Source organism: Physeter macrocephalus, chromosome 6 (assembly GCF_002837175.3).
Source record: "Physeter macrocephalus isolate SW-GA chromosome 6, ASM283717v5, whole genome shotgun sequence".
Lineage (NCBI taxonomy): Eukaryota > Metazoa > Chordata > Mammalia > Artiodactyla > Physeteridae > Physeter > Physeter macrocephalus.
In genome coordinates, this window is record NC_041219.1 from 43,392,887 (window position 1) to 43,409,831 (window position 16,945).

The 16,945-nt window shown below is 57.0% G+C and overlaps 1 protein-coding gene across 1 annotated transcript in view; it reads right to left on the reverse strand.

Annotated features, from left to right (window-relative positions):
• Positions 1-16,618, reverse strand: part of LOC102991591 (transmembrane serine protease 6) — a 27,162-nt gene extending 10,544 nt beyond the window's left edge. The window contains exons 1-9 of the mRNA XM_028491467.1: positions 16,423-16,618; positions 11,852-11,985; positions 10,557-10,624; positions 9,810-9,994; positions 9,505-9,546; positions 6,312-6,516; positions 3,354-3,490; positions 1,913-2,025; positions 1,466-1,609 (exon numbers count right to left, since the gene is read on the reverse strand). Coding sequence (XP_028347268.1) covers positions 1,466-1,609; positions 1,913-2,025; positions 3,354-3,490; positions 6,312-6,516; positions 9,505-9,546; positions 9,810-9,994; positions 10,557-10,624; positions 11,852-11,985; positions 16,423-16,618 — 1,224 coding nt within the window. The remainder of the gene's footprint in view (positions 1-1,465; positions 1,610-1,912; positions 2,026-3,353; positions 3,491-6,311; positions 6,517-9,504; positions 9,547-9,809; positions 9,995-10,556; positions 10,625-11,851; positions 11,986-16,422) is intronic.
• Between the last annotated feature and the right edge of the window lie 327 nt (positions 16,619-16,945).

Here is a 16,945-nt window from a genome sequence, read left to right on the forward strand (position 1 = left end):
AGCAGCTAAGCCCGCGAGCCACAACTACTGAGCCCGAGCGCCACAACTACTGAAGCCCGCGTGCCTAGAGTCCGTGCTCCGCAGCAAGAGAAGCCACCCGATAAGACGCCTGCGCACCGCAACGAAGAGGAGCCCCCGCTCGCCGCAACTAGAGAAAGCCTGCGCAGCAACAAAGACCCAACGCAGCCAAAAATAATAAATAAATTTATAAAAAAAAAAAAATACGAGCATTGGTGAACGTGGACACCAACCCCAGAATCCAAGAATCCCAGAGTCCTAGAACTTTCCAATTTTAGTCTACTGGAATCTTGGATCCTCAAAATCTGTGAAACCAAGAAATCAAGAACCTTGCATATGAGAATCCCAGCCTCTGTTAGACCCCTAGGATCGCAGGGTTGGAAGGCCCGCAGAGGCCCAATCTGCTACTAGATGTCGAATCTTCTCTTCAGTATCTCTGGACCGCAGGTGGGGAGGGGTCTCCCCAGATCTGCAAGGCTACTTTGAGATCCCTTCTCTCTCCCCAAGCCTCTGCCCCCGCCTGCAGAAATGGAGCCATGGGAGGGTGTCCTGCTTTCCCTCCACGCCTCCCACTCCCCTCCCGCCCCGTTATCCCCGTGCCTGACCCGTCCTCTCTGCCTCTAAGGGACGCTCCGCACAGCATTTAGACACAGAGCCCCTCCCATTGTAAATATCCCCTCCCTTGAATGCCCTAGTTCTCTCCTTCACTCCCCAGACCAGGGAACGCGCGTCTGCACTGCCTCCATTCCCTGCTTCCCTGCCCTCCCCACTCCTTTGCAGCCGTCAGGACCAACAGTGGCCTGCAGGGTGCCAGCCGCAGTGGGCATTTCCCAGCCTTCATCCTGCTGATCAAACTGCAGGCACTCTGACCAGAGGATGGCCTGGCCACGCTGTGTCCCGCCCACCTCCCCAAGGGACTCAATTCTTCCTCAGGAACTTTGTCACCGGGGGGCCAAGGGCAGGACAGATAGCAAGGGCTGGCGCCCCACAGGGGGCACGGGTGATGCAGGGTGGCCCTGGGAAGTGGTCAGGTTAGCAAAAGAGGCATGGACACTGGCTCTGCAGCTTCACAGTCGGGAAGCCGCTTGAATTTGGCCAACAGCAGGGAGCAGGATAAGGCAAGAGGTGCCTCCATTTGCACTTGGGTGGGTTTAGGGAAAGGCACCCTAGCACTGCTGAGTCCTGTGGCTCTGCATCATCTCATGTAAGGATTTGGGGTGACAGCACCCAAGGAAATGAAACCATTTCACTCTAACTAGGATCAACATCCAAGGTGGCTGATGACAAAAGTGTGTCTGAGACTTCTGGGTGGCAGGAGGGGAGGCTGAGGCCCGGGTTGGGGGCCGGGACAGGGACTGGGTCAAGGGTGAGGAAACAGGCCTGACCTCTGCTCTCTTCGCATGATGCCCCTCTGAGGTCCCAGACTTGGGCCCCCAAGGGGGGTTACCTGCAGGGACAGGAAGGGGGTTCCAGGAGGGTACCTCCGGTTCTGGATGGTCCACCGGCCCTGGGTGCACGGCAGGTCGTATTTCTGCCTCCGCAAAGTGTAAGCATCAAACCAGAGGGCCAAGCCGTAGTCCAGGGAGGGCACCTGGGACAGAGGAGCTAGTCACCAGGTGGCCCATGGGCTGCGGCCAGGCGGTGGTCCCACCTCCCAGGACAACCGAGTGGGGAAGAGGCCTGCCAACAGAGAGTGCCAGCTGGGGCTGAGGTCTGTCAGTCACTCAGCAAACAGGCATCGCCATGGCAACAGAGCCATCCCACCCACCCTGGAAGGATTGGTCCCCAGAGCTCAGCCTGTGGGTGCTTCAGCAGAGGCAGGACAGTGCTCCCCTCCAAGCTGGGATCCCCGGAGGTCTAGAGGGTGCTCTGGGCAGAGGGAAGGTGGGCTCACCGTGAGGCGCCAGGAGCAGTGGGTGCTGGGTGAGTAGTAGCTGGGGAAGTATGGCGTGCTGAGGACGCCCTGCAGCTCCAGCCGGCCTTCCAGGGTCAGATTCACCTCACAGGCTTGGCCCGGAGAACAGAAGTTACACAGGGTGCCTTGGACCCACCCCGCTGCACCTGCCAGCAGGTGGGGGGCAGCTGAAACCCATGCCCCCTACTGCCACTAAACAGTACGGCCTGATGACTGAGTGTGAATGTGCGTCCTTGGGCCTCAGTCTCCTCATCTGTGAAACAGGGACAATAACAGTACATACCTCATAGGGTAGTTGAGTGGATTAAACAGACGTGGTATGTAGTAAGTGCTCAATAAATGTTCACTACTGACATCGGCTGTGCAACCCTTCACGGTTTACTGAATGTGCTCACTGCTGCGCCAGCCTCACAGTTACGGGGGTTGGGGAGGGGGAATCGTTCCCCTTTTCAAAGATGAGGTTTGGGGAAGAGGAGCAACTTGGCTGAGGTCACACAGTGAGAGGGCGAGGCATGGGGAGCAGGTGTGTTCCCAGCTACCACAACACCTTCCATGGAAGTCAGGGGCCCTAAAGCCCCCCATTCCCTCCCCGTAGAGCTATGTCAGAGACGCCCATCAGAACGGGCAGCTCTGGCACCTCTTTAGCTCCAGGGACTCCCAGGGGTCACCTGTGGACCTGGGCCACTAGCAGGAGGCCAACGTGGTGGACACCAGGGGAGGGTGGGGAAAGCCGGTGGGAAGAGGCAGACTGAAGGCAGAGGCTCTTTGTGTAGCTCCTGTTTGTAACCCTCCCTTCCACTGAGCCCAGGACAGCCAGCCATCGGGTGTGAAGGGTGGGACATGCTCTTCCTGAGAAAGGGGGTGGAGGAGGGGGAATCCGGAAGCAGGAGGAGAGCGGGGAAGTCTCAGTGGGGCAGCCTGGGGGACCCTTTCCCAAGGAATGCTGTGAATCGCCCTCCCCTGAGCATCCTACGCCATCTCCAGGGACGACCGTGTGGTTGTCCTTTGGTGTGAGAGGGTTGTCTGGCGGACCCCACGCTCCAGGCTCAGCCAGGGTGGGTGCAGAGGGAAGAGGGGGCAGGGGAGGACAGAGAGAGGAGGGAAGACAGACAGTAAACTCAGGAAAGACAGAGTCAGAAAGAGGGCAGGAGAGAGAATGAGGGGGAGATGAGTGAGTGAGGGAGGGAGAGAGGGGCAGGGGAGGGGGTGAGGGAGGAGGTGGGGGAAATGGAGTGAGAATAGAGAGAGATAAAGGGGGTCCAGGGGTGGGGGTGACGTTGGAGAGCAGAGGCGCTTCCAGAACCTTCCCTCCCCCACCCCATCCCCAACCAGAGCAAAGAAGGTGAAGGCAAGCCCGAGGAGCACCCCTGGCTTCTGCCACTGTGCCCCTCCCATCCCCTAGCGACCCCTGACCCCTCACCCTGGAAGGCCACGGGCTGCACGGAGAGCACGAAGGGGTCATAGTAGCTGTGCAGGCCCTTCTTCCAGACCACCGCCATGATGGCACCCGATGCCAGGACCTCCACCACGGGCTCCTGGCGACTGCAGCCATAGACCCTGGTGGGACAGAGAAAGGTGGCGAGGGGGGAGGCGGGGTCTGAGACGGGCCTCAGGGAGGGCAGCGGGTTTCCGGGAGCAGAGGAGGAGGGATTGGCAGCCTATACATCTGGGTCTTCGGCTAGTCTGCTGTGTGTCCTCAGGCAGGTGTCTGACCGTCTCTGGCCCAGGGGGCTGAACGGAGGCCCCGTAAGGGTCAGGCCAGCTCCTTAGGGGAGAGAAGCCAAGAGGTTACCCAGACTTCTGGAGCTTACAATTCAACTGTGATGGCTCGTCCCAGTCCCATAGCACCCCTCCAGCCCCTCAGAATCCCTGTGACCCCTGAGTGCTCAGCAGGCAGACCAGACTGGCCCTCTACCCACTGGCTGGCCACACCTGACCCCCGGGCCTGTTCTGGGCCGGAATAGAGAGAAGGCAGGTGTGCGATCTGGTGATCCTTGGGCACCGCAGAATTCTACCCAGAGCTTTCCATGGGGGAGGCACAGAGGAAATAGCAGTATCTTAGAATTCTAGACTCTTAGAGGAACATCAGCCCTGAAAAGGCTTTTCAGAGATTGTCAAGGTCAACCGCTTGGTTTCCAGGTGGGGAAACCCGGGCTCACAAACGTGCCAAGGCCCCACCCTGGGTCCACAGCAGAGACAGGCCCACGCTAGGCACTGCCCGCGACGGCGCCTGGCGCCCCTGCTGTGTCCATACCCGTGGTCGGCCCATCTCAGGTGGGGTGCTTCCGGCTTCCCTCTCCCTCGCTCTTTGCCAACCTCTGCCAAACTTCCCCTTGCCTCTGACAGAATTCTCTGGAGCCCTTGCCAATCGGTAGAACAATTCCCAGAAAGCGAATAACCCAGCTCCCCCCGGAGGGGGCGCACCAACATCCAGCTGCAAGGTACCGCCTGGCCGGGTGCCGGCCCTGGAGCTCTGGCCTTGACCGGTGGGACTGGGCGGGCCATGCGGGGGGCTGCAGGCATCCAGGGCAGTGCGAGAAATCCAAGCACAGCCTCAAAAACACCACCCACAGCAGCCCTGGCAACCCTGGCCGCTGTGGAGGGAAGACTGAGCAGTGCCAGGAATTTCCCCAGGAGGGTCCTGGTGCCCCAGGGTCCTGGGAAGGGGCATTTCCCCTGGCCTCCGCCTGCCCAGGCACTGGTCCCCACTTCCTCGTCCTCCTGCTTTGACCACCGCTGGCTTGATCTCACTGCGGGGGGGCGGGGGGAGGGCTCCACCCTCGGTACCAGGCCCTCCCCGCCTCCACTGCTCCTCCAGGAGGTGGGAGGTAAGATATTCGGATTAAGAGGGACCTGAGGTCGCCTTTAATGGTTGCTTTTAATATTGGGGATTTCTTTTATTTACTTAGCAGCTGAGCCCTTGTTGTAACCAAAACAAGGTGAAAGTTGGTAGAGGCCCCACCAGCTCCCCCCGCCCTCCAACCCCGCCCCCCGTCTTCCCATTACCACCGCAGTCCCCCTTTCATGGTCTGGGGTGCAAGTCTGAGGACCTCCCCAGTCTTGTCTGACCCATCATTTTACACCTACTCCAAGGGTCTGAGACGGAGGGAGCCACTTGGTGCCACAGTGAGTAGGGACAGAGCTGAGCCGGCAGTCAGGTCCCCTCTGCAACAGCAGGCTGCCGGGGGCACTTGGAGAAGCCCCAGGGAAAGCGCTGAGGCGTCCCCACCCTAATCAGGCCTGGAAATGAGCTGTGCCTGGCTTCTCTGCGCTCCCCAGAGCCTTCCAGGAACCCAGCCCACGCACACGCCAGATTGCCGTCAGCACGTGGCAGGGTGGGGGGGCGGGGGCTGCAGATGACAGCGCAGCCTCAGACCCTGGAGAGTCAGAGAGGCCCTGGGGGAGGGGGCCGGGGAGAACCTTCACCCAGCTTGCCCTTCAGGACTGCCCTTGATCTGAACGTGCAGGTCCCACCCCCATCCCGAAAGCTGGAAGCTGGGTGCCTGAGAAAGACAGAGAAGGCAGCAGCCCGGTGCCCCAGGGTGTCCCCTGACCTCCTACAGACCTACGCCCCTCTCCCACCCCGTGGTGGGGGGTGATCAGGCTCCTGGAGGCCAAGGCCATTTCCAGCCCCTTCATGGTCTCCCCACGGCCCACCACCTGCCCGCCTTCTGCATTCCATGTCATATCCCAAAGCCCTTCTCCTCTGCTCAAGAACTTTCTGTTAGTTCCTCACTTAGCAAGTATTAAAGTTCAGATTGCTCCTGGCATTCCACGCCCTTCGTGACTCAGTCCCAACTTGACTATATATAATGATAGTAGTAATGGATAGCAGTTACTGGATGTTTAATGGATACATTTAATGTATAGTAACAATGGACAGCATTACTATGTGTGAGGAGCCTGGCCCAACAGGTCTGATTTAAATCCTCACAATAACCCTGCAAGGTAGGCATGGCTGTGCACCCATTTTACAGGTGAGGAAACTGAGGCGCAGAGAGGCAAAGTAACTTGGCTTAGGGCACACTGCTAGAAAGCAGTAGAGTATGGTTGGAAGTCTGGGGCTGCCAGACTCTGGAGCACTGTAACAAGATCACGTCGCCTCCCAGAGCTGACCTGAGGGGTCATCTAGTACACTTGTTTTGTTACAAATGGGGAACCTGAGGCTGGGGGAGGGGAAGGGGATTGCTCGCAGCACATAGCCATTTCCAGTCTCCTCTCACCATCTCCCTCTGGGCTGGCCTCACTGTCTCCCGGATACCAAATACCAGGGCCTGGGGTCACACAGCCCCTTGTCTCAGAACACTGGGTGTGGCTTTGACCCCACACCATTCACCCCCTTTCCAACCTTCCCCCCACTGCCCTCCCAGGGACTCACGAGGTGATAAGCCTCCTCTCGAGGGGCCCAGCCACATCATACATGGCCAGCCGGTCCCGGCAGTCAGCCAGCATCCACTCGAGCCGGAGTTTGAGCATGAGATCCTCGGGGCCCTGCAGGTGCCACAGGCAGCTGGAGGCCAGGGGGTCGGGCCCCTTCAGCCGGAGGACCTGGCCCTGGCCCACGTAGCTGTAGCGGTAGCAGCCTGGAGTGGGGAGAGGGACAGGCCCCCTGACCCCTGTTAGCTGGGAGGAGAGACCCGCGGTGGGCCCAGCCCTGTCAGGTACTCCCCCAAGCAGGGGTGGGGCGGGGAGAGCAGCTGGATGGGGATCAGCCCAGATATGCTATATCCCAGCTTTCTGTTTCCCTACTGCTCCCCTCCCCAGCCTCCTCAACCATGCACCCATTCATTGGTTCATTCATTCGTTCCCTTAGCACTCACTGAGCTCTCCATGCCAGGCGAGTGCCAGAGAAAGGTCCCGTCACTTCCCGGGAGCAACGAGAGCATCGGGGAAAGATGCAGGCACTGGGCGGAATAGCTCTGAAGTGAGGGCTCCCAGGGAAGTCCTGGGAGGTCACAGAGTGAGGAAGGGGCCGCAGGCCAGGGCGGACAGGGAACTCTGAGTCAGGAGGGCAAGTGGGAGGAGAGAGGCAGGACCCAGATCACGCCCAGGAGAGAAGCCTTTTCCTCCTGAGGCCGTGGGAGCCATGGAAGGTTAGGCGGGGCTGGGACACGGTCGGGCTTGGATCACAGACTCCTCTGGCTACAGGGAGCAAAGCTGAGGAGGCCGGGAGACCAGTGGGATGGCCAAGAAATAAGGGGAGCGGGCTGAGGGCTTCATTTCGGGTGGAGAGAAGGGAGTGTGTTCCAGTGGGACTGGGAGGCAGCCCTGGTAGAGGAAGTGAGCTCAAGCTAGTATGCTGCCATAAGTATGTCATTTAAACCTCATCACGAGTCTGTGAAGCAGGGAGGATGGGTGCTGTGCCAGGAAGCAGTAAGGATTCGGGAGTAAGCCCCGGATGTGGGAGGCAGCCTGGTATGCGGGGAGTCCAGACTCTGCATGGCTGTTCCGGCACCACCTCTTATCAGCTGTGTGACTCTGGGCCAGTCACTCAGCCCCCCTGAGTTCTGTCAAATGGACACAGTACTAACCCCTTTCCCACCTCCTTCTCTGTGTGGTTCTGAGGACCAGGAAGGGAATGGAGGTGAATGAACAGGCTTTGCTCTGATACTGCTGTCTCTTACTCAACTCCCTCTTCCCCGGCCATCCTGACTCCAGCTGGGGAGCTGACCTCCCCAGGGAGAGACCTCTGACATCTGCAAGGGGAAGGGCCAGGACCCCCGGGGAAAGGTGCCTGGCTGTTCCTAGGCCTTTATATTCTTTAAATCTTGCTCCAAGCTGATGCTTTGCTTTTGCCATTTGAATAATTACTTTTTTTGTGAAGCAAATTAAGTGGAGAGGGATGTGCTGGTCTCTGTTGATAATCAGAAACATCTCTGGGGAGACTGGGAGAAAGTAAATGAAACCGCCTTCTGTGCTCTCCTCACCTGGCCTTCGCTTAGGCTCTACCCTCTGCCCAGAGTGCCCCTTCCCCGCTGGACCTGACAGATTCCTACCTATCCCCCAATCCTGAGTCTGTTGCCCCCTCCTCCATGAAGGCTTCCAGGACCCCCCAGTCAGGAGCAACTCTTTCCTCCCTCTAGAAGCACATCCCTTCCTCTGCTCTGGGTCACAGCCCCCAGGGTCCACCTCTGTCCCCAGGGCAGAACGTTTCCCTTTCTGCACTGCCTCCAGGACCTCTATTCTAGCCCTGGCCCTTGGTGATGTGAGATTCTGCTTATGTGTCTGTCTCCCTCATGGGGCTCAGAGCTCCTCCGAGGGCAGGGGTGAGGACACGGTCAGCTGGTGTCTCCAGAGCAGGCGTGGGGCCTGGCATGGACCAACTGCCCCAAAAGCCCGTTTAGAGGACTTGAATTATCATCCTCGCCCCATTAGGCATTGCGCTCCAGGGGGGCAGGGGCTCTGGACACGCACTGAACTAAATAAGGATCATTATGAAGCAACTGCCAGAAACGTGGGGACACGTGGACACCCAGCACAGGCAAGGGCAATGGAAAGGCCCATTCCAGACCAAGGGTCGGAGCAACATGTGCACCAGTGCAGTGTTAGATGATAGAGAGATGATAGCTAAGCACAAGATCTGTTTCTTGTGCTCTCCTTTGGACACACGGAGGGAACATCCTACTGGTCCCTTCATCAGTGAGTTAAATAAATCTTTGACATGTGCTCATAGCTTTGTATGAGAATCATGGTTTTCAGTATTTGAAAATTGTCCTTTGACTCCATCACCTCCATTCACCAAGGAAATACGCATGTGACCAGCCACATGGGAGGAGGGGAAGGTCAGAAAAGGTATAACCAGGATTTTAACTCTGCCTCCCTAGGTAGTCTAGGAAGAATCTGGGAATTTTGGAACTCATGCTCAGAGCCACAGGGTACAGTAGCCTAGGTGATACACTGCACAAGCGCAGGAGTCTCCGGCCACACAGACCATAATGTGGGCAGTGCTCCCTGGCGTTGTGCAGCATGGTGGCCCTGCTGGTGCTTTGCTTCCCAGGCTTCGGAGGGAAGACTGGAGCCCCTTGGAGAAAAGCAAGGTGACTCTAGCAATAGGGCATGGGGACAGGGTTGGAGGAGAGGGCAGATTAGCCTGGCTGGCTGAGAAAGGGAAGGAAAAGTTGGAGGGAGTATCCTTGAATGTGGCAGAAATATCTCCCAAAGACCAAGTTTTAAAGCCAAAGTGTTTGCTATACCTCGAATTGGCAAGATTTTTTTCTACCATCAGTGGAAATGGTAGATTGTGGGCAAATGGAATTCCATGATAGAAAAGTAGTGTCACATTGATGTGCAAATAAATCTGCTACTCGCTCACACCCCCCGCACGCAACACACACACACTTTTGTACAAGAGACACACAAGTGTTCACACGTGCACAACACCTCCTCTCCTCCCCCCACAAGCCCCCAGTCTTGCTCAGGACCCATCACTGAGGCCACCGTGGTGCCCCCTGGGTAACCCCAGACCATGCCCCCTGCACCCATAGAAGCCATGTGGACCCCTGACACTCAACCAAACCAAGGAAAACACCAACTCAAAAGGAAAGTGGGGAGGAAAAACCAAAGTCGCATACCCAGCGTGGAATTCAGTGCAACTATGTCTTTCACACTGGCTTCTGTTAAAAGGAAACGAACAAACAAATAAACAGAGGTCAAAAGTAAATAAATAAAATGAAATACAAAATGAAAATAAAAGAGACTATCAGAGCCAGCCTGTCTGACATTGACCCTGACTGCCCACCCTCTCCCATGCCCCGCCCCTCAGTCCTGGCTCCTGGCCACTCGGTGGGGGGCCCATCCCCCGAGAGCATCCCAGCCCTGGCGGCAGCCTTCCCAGGCCTTGCCAGACCGTCCCACGTTCCCCGTCCCCAGTACTGACCCAGGATCACCAGGCCCTCGGGGTCCACCTCATACTCGGCCCTGTAGGGAGCAGGGACCGAGCTGTTGGCCGTGGACAGCAGCTCCTCCACCAGCAGGGCCCGCACCACCTCGGGGCTCAGCATCGGCCGGCGGTGCTCGGGGATTTGGAGGATGAACCAGAAGAAACAGGTGAGCGGTCCCTCCCTGATGCGGCAGCAGTGAGAGGGGCTGGGGGCGGAGCCTGGAGTTTGGGCCCCGCCCAGCACCCTGCTCCTGACGGGAGCTGGGGGAGGACACCAACTGCGGCCCATGCGCACTGAGCGCTTACTACTTGCCAGGCTCTGCTCTCCGCTCTCACGTGGAAGCCTCCTAACAACTTCTGAGGGAGGGGCTCTCAACAGCCCCGTTTCACAGATGAGAAAACTGAGGCACGAGAGGTTAGGTTGTGTGCCGCAGACCCTGTCATAAGTGAATGGGACAGCTGCCTACCACTCCTCCATGTCCTCACCTGATACCCGTCAGGCCGTTGCTAAGGGCGCCGCGGCCACTGTCTAGGGTAATCCCTACCACACCATTGTGCCTGTTCTCCAGATGAGAAAGCCAAGCTGGGTGAAGGGAGGTCACACGCAGGAAGCCAAGTTTCCTCTCCGTGCCTCAGTTTCCCCATTTTAAAACATGAAGCCATTGCCTCAGAAGCCTACAGTGTCTTTCATTCTTTGGGTCTAAGTTTCTATCAGGGGCCGGTCGTGGGGCCCGGGCGACTCACCCAAAGGAGTAGACGGAGCTAGAGTTGTAGTAAGTACCCAGGCAGGTGCTGGCAATGAGCTCCTTGAGCTAAAAGGAGGGGAAACAAGCAGAGACGCCAGGTGACCCTCTGTAGAAACCCCCACCTGCCCTGGGATGCCCTTTGGCCCTCCCAGCAGCCCTGCGTGACAGAGGAGCCTACGGGGTAGAGAGGCTTGCCCGTGGTCACATGGTGGGCAGTGGCCAGGCCGGGAAACAAACCTCATTCCATCTTTTTACCCCTCCCCCTACACCCGGGCACTGCCCCTGACACCTCCATGTCTACCAGCTCTGACCTCAGTCAGACCACCAGTGGCCTCTCCCCCTCATCAAAAGTCACTCCTCGACTCTGAGAAGCCCCACTAGGCTCCCGAGTCCCCTCCTCAGCCCCAGCCACCAGCCACGGGAGCTCAGCTGGTTGGTCTTTGCACGTGTTCAGTGGCAGTGCCACTGGCAGGGTGGCATGGCAGGACTGAGGGTTCTTAAAGCACTCTGAACGGCATAGAGGTAATGTCCACACTCTCTCCCCTCTCATTCCAACCCCACGACAACCCTACAGACGGGCACTGTTGTTATCACTCCACTTTACACGAAAGGAAAGAGAGCCTTGGGTGGGTCTCCCAGAAGCGGTCCTGAGGCAGGAGGTTTATTTGGAGGTGATTCCAAGGAACACCAGTGGGGAAGACGGATGGGCAGGGAGGCAGCCGTTCACGGCTGTGAAGGTGCCGGCCAGAGCTGTGGCAACTGAGGTGCCATCCAACAGGGACCTCTGAGAGACCGCGGGGGCATCTTCAGAACTGCTCCCACCAAGGGCCAAGGGAGCCGGGGTATTTATCCACCTTCTCCATCTCTCACGTCTGAGGGTCGCTGCTGGGAAGAACTCCTCAGCACTTCCGGCCCGCCCTTCAGGATGCTGTCCTGCGGCCTGAGAGTGGCAGGTGCTGGCCATGGGAGACCATCCCCAGTGAAGTAAGCCATTGCCCGGCAAGAGAGGGTGTGTGGGTGGGTCCGGGTAGCATCCCTGCACTGCCCTAATTTCCTAAGGTCATGCTTCTACTAAGTGGTACAATCAGGATTTAGTCCAAGTGCATTTGACCCCAGAGCCCACTAACTTTCCCACCACCCTACACCACCTCCGTTCCATTGTGCCTGGAACAGGGCTCTGATCCCAGTGAGTGTTCTGGATGGACTAACCCACTGGCTTGACGTGATCAGGCCCCTCCCCTCCCCCTTCTTGTCCCCACCATCCTTCCCTCCCATCCCCGCAATCCTTCCTACCATCATTTGAGCTTTGGTGGTCTCACTGCGGAAGGCGCTGGACTCCCGGCGGGCAAGGTCGTGGGAGAAGTGGCGATTGAGCACGCGGAGGCTGCCTGAGTACACCTGACTGACCGTCACCTCCGCCTTGTACCCTACCCAGGAAGAAACCGGCGAAGTTAACCAAGGGAGCAGATGGGGATGGCTCCTGTGTCCCCCACACCTTCTTCTGCCACCCTGAACCCCCAGCTCAGCCTCCAGCATTTTGGGCCTCCAAGGCACCACCACCGCCATCATCATCATCTTTGCCATTGTCATTCAGAGTTTGTGTAGTGACAAACTGGCCCCACAACGCCAGGGAGGAGAGAGGCCCACTGATGAATGGTGTCCCAGAGGCTCCCAGGCAGAAGCTGACACAGTGATCAGTCCAGGACATAGATGCCAAGAAACCCACATGGGCCCATAAGGTCAAGTTCTTGGTTTACCACCTCTGTGTTGTCCAGGTTGCACCTACTATGTGGGGTACACTAATAAACCAAGACAGACAGGTCTCCCTGTGTGGAGATGACAGTAGTGGGTAAGGCAGATGTTCCCCCAGTAACCATACAACCTGTGGGATTCATCTGCCAGCAGCATCTTGAAAAAGCACAAGGTGCTATTGAGGGGGGGCACATGACAAAGAAAACCTGGGCCAGGGTGACCCTCCATCTGAGATGGGAGGAGTGGAGAGTAAACTGGGAAGAGAGGAAAAAGGGAAGTACCTTCAGGACAGCAGGAATAGCATGTGCAAAGGCCCTGCAACAGAGGGATCATGGTAAGGACCAGAGCCAAAAGCCTGTTTGGCTGGAGCGATCAGATAGGGGGAAGGGTAATAAGAGACTGAGACATCAGCAGGGCAAGATTTTGGTCTTTCCCTAATGAGCAAGGGAAACCATGAAAGGTTTAAAATCAGGGATGACGTCATCAGATTTCCGTTTTGCAAAGATTGTTTTGGCTGATGTGAAGACAATAGATTCACAGCCCAGGGTTTATACCCCTATTCAGTCATTTATTCATTCATTCAATAAATATTTATTGAGAACCTGCTATGTTTAGGGACTGGCCTAGAGCACTTGGGAATATATCAGTATAACAATGAACAAAATAATAAAGAAAAAACAAACCTGTCCTTCAGAGCTTGTAGTCTAACAAGAAAGACAGACAATAAACAACAAACATAGGACATAACACGTTAGAGGTGTAAGTGGCGTAGAAATCAAGGGCTGGTGTGGGCTGCAACTTGGAGGCCAGAGAAGAGGGAGATGGTATCAACCATGTGGATGTTAATCTATGGGACGAGCATTTCAGGCAGCAGACCGGCAAGTGCAAAGGCCCTGAGGCAGGAGCTTGTCTGGATGTTTGAGGAACAGCAAGGAGTGAGCTAGGGGAGAGCAGGAGGAGATGACATGGGGGAGGGGGAGGTCATGTAGGGCCTTGCAACCCTGGAAGGACTTTGATTTTTGCTCTGAGTGAGACGGGAGCCCTGGGAGGCTCTAAGCAGAGAAGTTAGATGATTTGATTTGCTTTGTAAAAATATCCCTCTGCCTTTGTGTTGAGAACAGGCTCTAAGGGGAGGCTCTAAGGGGAGCAACGGGAAGGATGAAATGGCCACCACCTGGGATGTTCTCTCCATTTTTTTTTCAATTTTAAAGGATTTTCTTAGGTCACTATTGATGATACCCTAAAGTTATATACCATTTTCTCAACATCTCGAACTTCCAAAAATCTTATATATAAACACACATTGCCTCTGAAACATGGAAAATCAACAGTTCAATATCATTTTATATGAACAACTGGTAAACATCAATTAAAAATGAAAGCCTCTTTAAAATATGCTCAAAAGGTAGACTGACAATTCACAAGAGAGTTAGCTGTCAGTGGGGTCTGAGATGCACTTAGACATCCTGGAGGATGGAAATGAAAATTTGGGAATCTTCAGGGGATAAGGGAATGTCGGGGGTGGGGGGGGAGCAGAGAGGAGGAGGGTCCCTCCACCAGGAAAGGACATGGAGGAGAAGCCACCATGAGCTGAGGGAAAAGAAAGTGTGGGCGCCCTGGAAGCCAAGTAAGGATAACGTGTCAAGGAGGAGGCAGGGAGGCACCCGGTCAAGTGCTGCCGATGGGACAAATGCAACGAGGACTGACCGCCGGATTCTGCAACGTGAGGACTGGTGACCCTGACAAGCACTGTTGGAGTTTCGGGGGTGAGGGGCAGGGAGTCAGATCGGAAAGGGTGCCCGAAAGAGGCGTGGAAGGGGAGGCCGAAGCGTTTTCAAACAACAGGCATTTGCTGCAAAGGGGAGCAGAGAAATGGCTCTGTGTGTGTGTGTGTGTGTGTGTGTGTGTGTGTGTGTGTGTGGTGTGTGTGTGTGTGTGTGTGGTGTGTGTGTGTGTGTGTGCAGACACGCGAGGGATTCGGTACAGGAGCAATGAGAAGCGCTGTACAGTGACGGATGACGCCACCGGAGGAGAGAGGGGACATGGCTGGAGCCCGGCCACCACGAGGACAAAGGGAGTGGGATCTGGGCCGGGAGGACAGCTGACTTTAGATGGGGCAGGGCTGGTTCACACGTGGGGATGGACGGAGCACAGAGCACGTGGGTACAGCTGGGAGGGCGTCTATGGGGCTTCTCTTCGGAGTGGTTCCATTTTCTCATTGAAGCAGGGGGCAAAGTGGGTGGGGGGTGAGGGAGGTTTGAGAAGAAAGCATAAAACTGTGACCCAGGAGAGCAGGAGAAGGAGAAGACCAGGGAAATACAGCTGGGCAGCATGAAGGGCCCCACTGCAGGGCTCCAAGTGGACCAGCTCAGGGCCCACCGGCCTCGGGAAGCCGGCCTCCACCCTCTCTTCTCCTGGGCCACTTTCTGGGTCAGGCTGCCACTTAACCAGTCATTCGCTCCTTCAGGCTTATCCTGTTCCAGTGTAATAGACCTCTTGTCCAGCTCCCCTTCCAGACCAGACACGGCGTGTCTCTGATCCATCTCCTCGCCCAGTGCCCGGTACCCGGAGCACAGCCTGGCCCAGCGCGGGAGGAATCGTTCACCTATCTCCTAAAGTGCCTCCTCTGTCCTCATCCCTTTGGGGAAGGGGTTGGCTTCCCCCAGCGGAGGCTTTGGGGCGCTCACCCCCTGGGTCCTCAGCCCCACGGAGCACCCACCCCCAGGGGGGTGATTCACTCTAGGAGTGTAATCAGGAGAAATCAGACTCTGAGAAGAAAGACAATTGGCAGGTGAGTTCCTGGCCCTCCAGCCGGACTCTCTATTGTTTCCCCTGAAGACGAATTATCCTGCAGCCTAAGGAGGCCTCGGCAGCCCCGTGTTCTCTGGGGCACTGGCTTCCTGCCGGTGGTGAAATGCACACAGCTTCCACTCCCGGCCTGTGTTGCTCGGCTCTGAACAGAATCACAATCCAGCCGGCATCACGGCAGGTGGGTCCTCATCAGACCCAGGCTTCCTAACAGCTTCAACCCGGGGGTTCCAGAATACCGCCCCCACCTCGACCCCCTTTAGAGCTGATCTCCCCAGTGGCTGCTCCAAAATGGGTCCCCATTCCTTTCAGTGGACCTGAAATTTCAACAGGAGATGCAGTCAGTAAGAAAATGATCTAACTTTTGCAGAGTGCTTAATGGGAGGTCTCTGATCACTTGGGCAAGGTGGGTTGTCCCTGCTAGGGTTCCACCGGGGCCCCCTCAGCTTTCTCTGTCCTAGCACATGCCAAGCTTTATGGTGAGAGCAGAATTATCTCTACAACCTGGCACAGAGCTGGCATATAGGAGGTCCTCAGTACTGAATGAATGAATAGAAGGATGGACGAATGGACCCAGAACATGGGCCAGTTGCTCCTGGGGTTCCAGGGGACTGACTGAGGGCTGTGATACCAGAGAGGGAGGGCCAAAATTCAGGACATGGGAGATGCCTGAGCTACCTGCTCTGGACATTCTTGCCCTCCCCCCCCCCGCCGCGCCCACATTCCCTCTAGGTTGAATTCCACATGTGCCCATGCTGGGGTATAAAGCCATCTGCGTGCACGGACACCCCCCTGGACACCTGAGTTCTGTGCCCCCCTCCCCTTCATTCCCACTCATGCTGGGCCCTGGAGACCCAGAGATGATAGAGCTATGGTCCCCACCCTAGAAGAGCCCCCAGGCCGGGCTCAAGTGAGAAGAAGCACTAACTGGTGCCAGGCACCACCAGCACCACTGGGCCTCCTCCAGCTGAGCCAGGTGGCTCCAAGCCCCAGGGGCAACCCAGGAGGGCTGCAGGTAAGGGGAGGCAATGTTTGCACTCCTTCAGCTTGTCACTTTACAAGAACTGGGTACGGGGAGAGCACTCCTTCCGCAGCTGCTGGGAACTGGGGCCACTAGGCCCCAGCAAGGAACTTGCACTCCCATCTCACGGGACAGGAACGGAGACTCAGAGAGAAGTGCATGTCCAAGGTCGCACAGTGGTTTCTAGGTGTTGCTGAGCCTGGAATCCTGATCTGTCCTGCTGTGCCCCCTTGACCTCCCCAAGTCCTCCCCAGGTACCTCTCCCAAGGGCCCCCGCAGTTACCTAGGAAATACCAGAGCAGGACCCCCACTGAAACCAACACAACCAGGGCCAGCCACAGGGGAGCCAGGCGGAGGTAGTCGCGGACTTTTCTCTTGGAGTCCTCGGGGGCCTTAAACATCCCCTCCGGCTCTGCCTCTTCGCCATCACCTCCATCGCCCTGCCCGCCAGCCGCTTGGGGGGTCTCGGCCACGGGCATCCTGGCAAGGAAACAGACCAGGGTTGGAAACAGCCTGGCATTTGCAAGGGAGCCTTTACTGAACGCCAGCCTTGCAGAGAAGTAAAACGGCACCCCTGCCTTTTGGAGGAGGAGGAGGAGAATAACGCCAGGTAGCAGTAATTGAAAGTGGGCACTGAGCCAGCTCACAGAGGAGCGAAGCATGTCTCAGAGCAGCTCGCCCAGATGACCAGCTGGACCTGGTCTGGCTCCAGAATCCCTACCTTTGCATCTGCAGTCAGAGGAGAGATGGAGGTTTCACTGCCTGAACCCCACCCCCCAAGGTACCCGCAGATGGAACTGGGGTGC